Source organism: Gastrolobium bilobum, unplaced genomic scaffold (assembly GCF_033153095.1).
Source record: "Gastrolobium bilobum isolate Gb01-03AN ecotype WA unplaced genomic scaffold, APGP_CSIRO_Gbil_v1 utg1261, whole genome shotgun sequence".
Classification (NCBI taxonomy): Eukaryota; Viridiplantae; Streptophyta; class Magnoliopsida; order Fabales; family Fabaceae; genus Gastrolobium; species Gastrolobium bilobum.
Genome location: NW_026897380.1, coordinates 127,069 through 137,523, shown reverse-complemented (window position 1 = coordinate 137,523; position 10,455 = coordinate 127,069). Strand labels below are relative to the sequence as shown.

The window sequence follows — 10,455 nt, the reverse complement described above, 5'->3', positions numbered from 1 at the left end:
TCTAAACTTTATATTATGCCTCTCACTTAATGAATATGATTAAACACGATTAAATCTTCAATCACAATTATCACTCCACATTGATTGAACTAAGTATTCTCACTTATTTTATCTACAATGTGCTTGATTAATATTTAATCCAATCATTTGTATTAAGCCTTTCACTTAATTAATCTGAATTATATATGATTAAATAGTTAATACCATACTATTAGACATATTTCGAACCAGGGTCATTATATAAACTATGATATATATGTTAGACACCTTTCATTTTCAAGAGTCTCTACATATGATAATGTTTTAATTAAAAAAATTTCCCTTGTAACTCAGTCTTCTATCACATACCAACAATGTTGCTTTATATTTGTGAGAATAAATATTGATTTTTTTTTGGGGGGTGGTACATATTTCGGAGTTGTGGCAAGAAGAGAAAACTAAACAACAATAAGAGCAACTCAAGGCATAGAAATCATAACGAAATCAACCATCAGAAGTGAAAAACTACCAACTGCAGACCTATCAAAAATAGCATTGTCAAAGTTGTGGTCTATACTCAAAGGAAAATAATTATCTCATGTTGCATGAGATAATTATCTCATGCAACAGAGACAAGATAATGAGGTCCATTATTTATTTTTTCTTTTTTCGAAAAAGTAGTAGACCCCACTATCTTGTCTCCGTTGCAAGAGATAATTATCTCATGCAACATAAGATTAATAAACTCCATACTCAAATTGGCCAACCAATCAAATTGGCCAACCAATCACCAACATATGTTCCCTTCTCTATAGGTATGCATGAAAGAGACATCCCATTGATTGGATGTTGGAAACTTCTAATCCCATTGTAAAACAATGGTCTTCAAGTCACACTCAATAACAACTCTTTTTGTAACCAGTGTCTCATTAAATTTGCGAAACAAGCAAACCACCCCACAATTCTGCTGACGAATAATGTGTTTAGAAAATCTACAAGTCCAATAGCCGTTTTTTTTTAATACAAATGGAAATTGAACACACAACCTACTTAAACCTCTCACCACTAGACCAATCATAATGACTTTCCAATGGCCGTTAATATAGCACGAAGAATACCACCACAACCAACTTCCCCAAGATTTCATCTAGATGCTTCATCGGTGATAAACCTTCACCCAATCATAAGGGGGAAAACACCACCCACTTTTATTTCTTCATATGTACTCAGGAAGCAAACATTCAGTTGGCACGTACAATGTCTGGTTTTTTTGTTGGAACATGACTTGCTCTATGATAAGGATGTGATCATGATGGGGTCTAGTAAAGTGCTGCTAAAAAAATCTCCTTATTTCCCCCCACATCCAAATCATCCAGCAAGTAAAAACCAAAACCTCTCTTACCAATTACGATTTTTGTAAGTGACTAAAGTCACCAGAGATATTAACATCAAACTACTATTTAAGATATAGGAGAAGAATTATGATATTTTGTCCGCGGCTATAAGTTGGGGTAAACTCTAATAATTGTCGTACAAGTGCCATCACTTCAGTTTTTTTTTTTAAAAGGCTTTTACTATTAATTTAGTTATTCAATCATGAAAAGCTTAATCACTTTAGTCCTCTAAAAGCTTTTTACATCAAATTAATTAGTCCGTTAATAGTACAAAGTTGTCCTTAATTCCATAATCATAAAAAAAATCACCACACTAGTTCTCAAGTTATGACTAATAAAATCATTCAATTTTTTAGTCAAGGAACTAACAAAAGAATGAGACTAACCACCTATTCGTTTTAAATTGACATCAACACTGCGCGTTAGATAGGAGTTGTGTTGCTCCTTTTGGCAAATTATATTCGGATGCATGCCAAATTTATCTATGCAAACAGAATTGTACCACGAGCAAAGGAACATAATCTTCAAACAGTAAACATAATTATAACAATTTGAGAAGACAATCACAAATCCTCATATCATTCTATGCTGCAATCTAAGATTACCTACTCCAGCCCACACGGGGTGGTTTTAAAAAGCTAAAAAACATCCACAGCAAAAGTAGATTGAATAAACAAAACAGCAAGAACGATATCCAGTGTCTAGACCACAAGCAAGCAAGAAAGAACTCAATGCCTACGAAGTATATATCATTTGTCGGACTTTGAAGCACACGCCACCACATGAGATTTGAATTTCTCCAGCTCTGCCAAAACCTCATCTTCTGGTCTGTAGATCAAATCACTCATGCGCCATATCTGCACAAAAGTGAATTTGAATGCATCAGCCAAAAGCATTTATGTTAAAACAGGCCAATTAAGCATATTTCAATCATAGTAGTTATTAAACTTGGACTGGACCACAATGGCAAGTTTGACCAGTCCATATGGGTAAAGCTGGGTACATAGCTAATAGATTTTTCTTTTCTGATTTTTTTTTACTCGGTATTAAACTTGGCCCCAAAGTTCAAATATTTGTATGTGTATAAATTGTATATAATTTCTTGTTTATATTAAATATTTATATATTTTTATTAATGCCATTCAACCAGTGCCTCATTCATTGAACCCCGTGCTTCAACTCAAATATGATTTCAATATTCAAATTTGTTTAGCATTATGTCAAGAATTGAAACAAATATTCTGATTGTGGAATAGGTTTAGCCTTCATCTGCACCAACAAATTTGGCCATCCCACATATAAATTGTTTCAACAAGTAGCATCCTCAATAATATAAAAATGAGATAAACAATGATTTTCTATACGTATGAGATGGAAAAAAACAAAAGAATTCCATACCTGCAAAGTTCCCCCACCGCCAGTACTTTCACAGTCATCAGACACACTAACAATCGTCCATGGATCATATGCATTCCAGTGAAAGTCAACTACTTTATCTCTGCATATAAATACAAAATTCATAAGCATAACAAAAATAACTAGGAGGGAAGGCGCTGGAACTAGTAAATATTTGGACGGAAACAGAAAATCATTTAAAACAAAATAATCAGTCCTGCATTTTCTGTCAGGCCCTCCACAACATGGGTTGAAAGATTCACAAGGGATAAACAGTCAAACAAAAGCTGCCTGAAGATGACAAAAAATGATATGCAAGACAACCACTACCTAGGTGCTATCTTACGGAGATTAGTTCTACTTGAATTCATCAAGAGGTCATGTGCAAGCTTGCAACCAGTACAGCTTGAACAGACAGGTATCTAGCAAGACTATGATCATAGCAAAATCACTCGTCAAGATTTTAAAGGGGGTGCAATAAGGGTTTGTGTCATTTATATTTGAGGTTCAGAATTTCTTCATGTTGTTGATATCAAACGATGTATGTGGAGAATTACAGATGAATGTAATCATGTATCAAAGATAGAGAATCAGGCAACATAAGCCACAAAGAAAAAACCAAAAGGTGTAAGATAAAAAACCTGAGGAGCTATATCAGATGACGAACAAAAACACCGAGAGATTCAGATTAAGAAAATCTTGCTTAAAAGAAGTTTAAATAATCAAAGTAAAAAGTAATCCATCAACTACAGAACTAGATGGTTGGAATAATTAACTCAAGTATATTTAAATGTACCAGAGGAGACAGAAGTTTCATACCTATGACCTGCATGTTGGAAAAACAACCCTGGAGGAGAACTTGGTGATTTTCCAGATCGTTCTATCTTTTTACCAACCTACATTACAGAACAAAAGCAAAAGGTGATGACATCAGGCATTATCTTACGTGACAAGAAAGCAGCAAAATACTATCCAATTGAAACACTATCTGATTAAAACAGCACCTTCTCATAGTCCCAAATATTTAAGAGACCATCTTCTGCTGAACTTCCAAATACAGATGATTTGTCTGGAGACCACTGAATTAAACAAACAGGGATTAGCATATGTTGCACCGTAGTAATAATAATATAATGCTAGAAGACATGAAGAATTATTAGAAAACAAAAAGCATGTATGGAATTACCTGAACACAAAGAACAGCAGCTTTGTGACCCTCAAATTTATGGATAGGAGACCCAACTCCATTAGAGGTAAGATTGCGGCGATCAAACATGCGAACAGAATTATCAGCTGACCTGGAGAGATACGGTGACAAGTCAAATGGGGGGATGTGATGCTTCATCAACTTTCTCATAATGATATATATAAAGTAGGGAGCATGTCCAAACTATATTAAATGACAAATTAATGACAATTAGAACTATACAACAGAGCATACCCAGTAAGAATCAGATTATCATCATGGGGATTCCAGTCAACACAGTGAAGATCAGCATTATGAGCTTTTTCAACCTGTCACCCAAATCATAACATGGAAAACAAAATTAATTTTTCTTCAAAGAAATAAAAATAAAAATAAAAATACAATGATGCGTTACTATGTTACACTGTGTATTACCAAAGTGGTTATGCATATAAATATCTTAAAAGATGGGTGCACAATTGCCCAGTTGATAAAACCTCAATGGCATGGTATACTCCTAACTCAATGAGTTTAGGAGTGAACTAAAAAAATATACTCGGTTCAGAGTTCACCAAAAAACATTCCTAAAATATTGTACTTAAATGAAAAAAATAAATAAAGGGAAATAAATTCAAATGCATGATTGAAGTATAAAGCATATACCTTTACCACAGGACTGGAGCCAACACGTGCATCCCATAATATGAGACAAGAATCATCTCCAACGCTACAGAACTCCTGTGCACTTCAGCATGATTATAATGATGTCAGGAAGATATGGTTATCCCATAAGCCGTGGAAGGCATATAAAAATATTATTATATCTCTTAAAATGCCTCTCACGTAAGAACTCTTTGGGCTTTGAAGCATAGATATTGCAAAAGCCATTTTTTTTTTTTTTTTTTATGTTTACCATGTACTGAAATTTAACTTTTATTAGCAAAAAATGGGGCAGCAAGGAACAAGCTCTAGACCACTTGGTCATAGGCTTTGATACCATCCGAAAAGTGAAAAGACTGCATTGAATTGATTGTTCCAGAATCCCAATCCAAGAGGTCACAATATATACAAAACTCTAAAAAGGAAATAAGAAAAGTAATTGATTACATGGATTTACCCTAATCAAAGAAATAATCAAAAGAGACCCGATTGATCCTTGAGAATAAAAACCTGATATGACCTAAGATACAAAGATATCCAAAGATATTCAACAAGTACATATTTAGTTCATGCTGTTATTATAGTACAAATACACTAGATCCTCAAACAGAAATAAAAAAGACAGAATAATTTTGCCCCCTCCCCGCCCCCCTCTTTCCTTTTAAGATATACTGGAAAAAGGATATCTAGGACATTAATAAAGGAAATATGGAAGAGTACGCCACGCGCGGGCTGAAGAAAAGAGAGGGATGTAGTTTCTGTCACTCTTGGACACCGTAGATTTTATCATAAAAGTGGTAACATGAGAATAGCCACTTCATTAAGGAAAATCACAGAAGAATGAAAGAACTCCCTATACACTATGCAAATTACCTAGAAGGGCAGAAAGTCACATCTTCAACAGTATCCTCATGCCCACAGTAAACACCTCGTGGTCCAACAGAAGGGCCATCGGCAGTTTTATCATTGCCTTCCCCAGATTTAGAGTTTGGTTTGATAATTGACCCACCAGATTTGGAGTCCGATGCAGCCGATGTTACATGGTCTTCAATACTCCACAACACCACCGTTCTGTCCTTTCCTGCAATGTAACTTGCTTCGTTCAGATATAGAACCACCACATCAAGAAATGAGCAGGAATTTAAAAACTTAAATTGTCTAAAGAAAAAACGGTAAGTATGCCAACCTCCTGAAAGCACATAGGGCTCAGTTGGGCACATTGCAAGAGCAAATTCTGCATTATCTTTGTGTCCAGTCAATATCTGGAAAAGAAGCTCTATGTGAATATATCAAGAAGCAGCAGCCATGCCAAATAACAAAAATAGGAGTTTTTGCATTAGGAGTTTCTTTAATAACGGATAATTCAAGGGAACTAAAGACAGGTGCCAATTAATTCAAAGTGGAGGGGCCAATTTGATAATATCCATTTGAATATCCAAGTTTTTGCACCCAAGGCCTGTTCTAGCCCCACTAATGCTACTCCACTCTTCTGTTTAATAGAGCCACACGCTCATATAACTAAAAACTACATTCAACAAAGCAGTCAAATGAAGCTGCGGCATGATCTAACTCACTCACATCACAACGTCCCACTTTTATCTCACAAAAGGAAAATATATGGGAGCATGCATCTGCTTCATTCTATCTCGTATTACTAACTGGATTGAAGTTTCAAGATGAAAAAAAGGTTACAGAACACGAATTTCCAGTTATAAAGCCATACCAAATCTGGACGAGAGTTTGTAGCTCCAAGGACAGCATGACGATTAGGTTGATTTTCAACATCCCAAACAAGGACCTGATATTTGAAGAGTTACAAATAAGGAACCATAAAGCCAGGAAATCAAACTAATTCCAAAGAACAAACACAAGAGGAAAGCAAACTGTAAAGTTCTTACATCAGGGCTGTCAGTGTGAGTAGCCACTATCTTAGAATTTTGAGGCAATTCCCTAATTCTGTTCACCTACAAAACAGAGCATAAAGATGAGATCAGCAAACACCAACATCCGGATTCAAGATAGTTAAAATTGAGATCTTATCTGGGATTGGAAGAGTGGAAGACACGTAACTCGTATGATCATAAAACAGAAAGTAAGATCTTAGTTAAGATACAAAATTATATTTAAATATATATAGAATAATAAATAATAACATAAAAAAAAAACCACTCTTTGTTAAACCTGACTAGTGAGCGTGGGGTGGAGGCAATCTTTGTACGCAGCCTTACCCTTGCATAATTGCAAAGAGGCTGTTTCCTGGATTCGAACCCATGACTTTTTCAGTCATGAAAGAACAGTTTTATCACTGCTCCGGTTTGCCCCCTTAATAATAAATAATAACATAAGTAAAAAAAATCTTAAAATCACAACTGATATTACAATAAACTCCAAATGAAAATACATAACAAAGTCAAAATCAAAATTAGTGTTACAATCTGTAATATAGAAGACGTAAAAAGTTTTCAACGTGACATAAAATTAAGAGACAGCAAAACACTCACAAAACACAGCCAAAACTTCGTGGTGTGAATATTGTAATGTTAGGTCTTTTGGGCCTTGGCCCAGACATGTTAATGAAAATAGAAAGACAATTTGTGGGTGCTTCTACAGAACACACCCAGTCACCCACGAGTCCGCGACTGAAATGACTCAGATGCAGGACAACACCATGATGAACCATGCAGCACCTTCAAGTTTGATTAATGAAGGGGAAGACCAAGAAAGAGTTGTTATCAATCTCATATAGCGTCGCGTGATGGCTAAGCCCAAAACCACAATAATGGGACAACGGGTAGTGGTATAAACGCTACAATGAAGTCCACATAAACACTATACCAGGCTGTACGCTTTTATAAAAAAATATACACTTACAGCACATTTATTTGACATTTGAAAAACTAATAGGCATCAAAGGATATTTTTTCATTTTAATCATAACAGTGTGACTAGATCTATTTTCTTTGGGTTTATCGCACTTCCAAAACACAATTATACATGGAAACTTATCTGATATTAACAAAGAAAACAACAAAATTCCAAATGTTTCAGAAATATATTAATTAGCATCATCATATTCCAAAAATAAAAAGGAGATAAATCAATGAAATATACATAGAAAATAAATTAGCACCATCCTATTCTTAGAAAATACGAACAAAGGAACAGTTGAAGAAGCTTGCCGGAACAGAAGAACTGACTTTGGTCAGACATGGAGCCAGGAGGTAGTGGGTAGGGTTGGCAAAAACGAGCCAACCCGTCGGGTTGGCTCGCAACCCGTCCTAAATGAGTCGGGTTGGCCTAAATGAGCTGCCAACCCGATACAACCCTAACCCAAACGAGCCAGCCCTCGGGTTAAACGGGCCAGCTCGCGGGTTGGGTATTTTTTTTAAATTAAAAAAAATAAAACGTTTGGTTTGAGCTTTTTAACGCTGAAGACCAGAATCCTTTTCCAGCATCAGGGCGCTAAAACGTTTGAGCTTTAACGTTTTAACGCTGAAGACCTGCATATTTCTGGCTTTGACGTGCAGCAGAACGCTAAAACGTTCTGGATGGACGTTTTAGCGCTCCAGACCAGTATCTTTTGGCTCTTTCTATCGCAGGGCGCTAAAACGTTCCGGATGAACGTTTTAGCGCTCAACACTTAGAATTTTTTCTCTTCTTCAGAATCTTCTTCCTTCTCCTAGAGCCAACCCGCGAGCTTTTTTCCGAGCCAACCCGTGAGCTGATTATCGAGCCAACCCGCGAGCCAACCCTAACCCGGCTCGGGTTAGGCTGGGTTGGGTTTTCTGGCTCGTTTATTTTTTTGAGCCAACCCTAACCCGACCCGATTTTTACGGGTTGAATGCGGGTTGGGCCGGGTCGAGCCGGGTTGGCCCGTTTTGCCAACCCTAGTAGTGGGCTAGCCCCGAAAATTGAGTGGTGGGCTTCCCAGAACAAAGAGAGAGCTCGATAGGGTTTAAGGTCATAACGGTAACATATCAGAAAAAAGGGGGCTGAAAGTTTGACTCGCCCCTAAATTGCTCCAGGGAATTGCACAAACAGGGGCAAAGGAGCGATTTGCCCCACATTACATCAGCACAATTTGCGGCCGCTACTCAAAACCGTAGCATAGCAGAATGAGAATAGCGGAGGGGAGCCACTGAGCAATGCTGCGATGGCAGCGCAAACGCAATGGCATACGATTGATAACCTAGGCCATAGCACACCACTCAGAGTTGCAGCACCACCAACGCAGTAGGATAGCAACTCAGATCGGTGGGCAAACCAGCAGGCAACAATGCCCGTGAACAGAAGCAGAAGCTAGATGGATAACACCATAGAAGACGTAGGAACAAATACGAAATGGGGGTTAAAAACTGGGAAATGGTCAGGCTCTTCAGTCGGGTGTGCATGGGTGTTTAGAAAATGAGTTTTTCAGGATTGGTGGGATCGTCCGATTCTAACATCCCACAATCAAGCGCGGCAATCCCACCCAATCCTACCAAAATGCATTCCAGGGTATGAATGAAATCATGAGGAGAGGCAAATCGTGTGATCGGACGACCTTACGAGCATACTCGCAATTTTGACTACCTAGCCCTGATTATCAACATAATGAAATTCAAGCCAAAATATAAATCATTGATGGGTGGCCATAAATAAACAAAATACAGGAGAAAAAGGAAACAAAATTCTCAAAATCAAGGCAGATTAAGGAACAAAGTTAAATTTCATTCATCTTCAGATATGCATCAAATTCGTCCAATTTTTAGCTTATCCATCAGTGTGAAATGTGAATATATACATACCTCTCCTGGATGTATGATGGTCTTGTACTTCTTAACAAATGGCGACCGCGCCTCTTCATTAAACTGAAGGAAAAAAAAATCCTAACTGCTTAATCAAATTTCAAACATCAAAGCAAAATTATTTAAAGATAAAAGACATCACTATCCACATGCACATTCACATAACAATAATTCACCTGTGAAATGTGTTCGGCAGCTGCAACCCTAGGCTTCACAACCTCACAATTCGCAATAACCAGAGTATTTGGAACGCTACCATCAGTCTACAAACAAAATAATAAAAAAAATTAAAAAATTGATCTTTTTCCTCTCTTTCAATTAATCACAACAGCATATACACATTTCACCATCACAGAACAAGAACATAACAAAAACAAATTTCATCAACTTAAAACTAATAAAAAGGTTCAATTTTTTTTCCCCATAAAATTAAAAAAAAAAAGGTTGTAGCGTTGCCTGCTCGGAAAGGTAGAGACGCTGGCGATTCTTGTAAGTAGCTTGTTCCAGCTGAGGGCCCCACCTGTTATGAGATTAGTAGTGAATTAGATTATAGATTAGAGATGAAAAACCAAAAACCCTAGAGAGAGAGAGAGAGACCGGCAAGAGAGAGAGGGCCAAACGAGGTTGTGGTTGGCGAGCCAGTCGTAGAGGACAGGTACAAGGGACTTCCATTGTGTGTACTTCTCGTCCACCGAAGGTTGATGTTGTTGTTGTTGCTGCTGTTGTTGTTGCTGTTGTGTTTTCCTCGCTTCCTTCGCAGTCTTCGCATGTTGTTGTTCCTCTTTCTTATCGTCCTTCGGCTTAGGCTTTCTGCCCCTTGTCTCCTTCTTCTTCACCACACCTTGCTGCTGAGGAGTTGTCTCCATTTTTCCCCCCCTTTCTCACTAACTCACTTTCTCTGCGCTCTGCAAGTACACTCTAGTGCTTGGCAGCGCTACTAGTTATTGTTATACCATTTGAGAAAGGGTTAATTTTATGAAAATATCGGGCAGTCTACTCGCTTTATATTTCAAAAAATATATATATTTGAAGAAAGATACTTTAACAATTAATT

General features: G+C 37.1%; 1 protein-coding gene across 3 annotated transcripts; it reads right to left on the bottom strand.

Moving 5' to 3' along the window:
* Positions 1-1,891: 1,891 nt before the first annotated feature.
* LOC133306465 (WD-40 repeat-containing protein MSI4-like) lies at positions 1,892-10,361 on the bottom strand. Of its 3 annotated transcripts, XM_061506791.1 has the most exons (16): positions 10,160-10,361; positions 9,999-10,117; positions 9,858-9,921; positions 9,578-9,664; positions 9,402-9,464; positions 6,513-6,578; positions 6,338-6,412; positions 5,801-5,876; positions 5,488-5,695; positions 4,618-4,699; positions 4,210-4,283; positions 3,955-4,066; positions 3,773-3,847; positions 3,588-3,664; positions 2,772-2,871; positions 1,892-2,230 (listed from the first exon to the last, which is right to left on the bottom strand). In XM_061506791.1, exons 1-16 carry the CDS (start codon positions 10,265-10,267, stop codon positions 2,123-2,125), a joined length of 1,494 nt encoding a protein of 497 aa, XP_061362775.1. In that variant the 5' UTR covers positions 10,268-10,361; the 3' UTR covers positions 1,892-2,122. The 3 variants fall into 3 exon arrangements, with proteins under 3 accessions (XP_061362775.1, XP_061362773.1, XP_061362774.1); XM_061506789.1 differs by having other exon boundaries at positions 9,999-10,361; XM_061506790.1 differs by having other exon boundaries at positions 9,605-9,664; positions 9,999-10,361.
* Between the last annotated feature and the right edge of the window lie 94 nt (positions 10,362-10,455).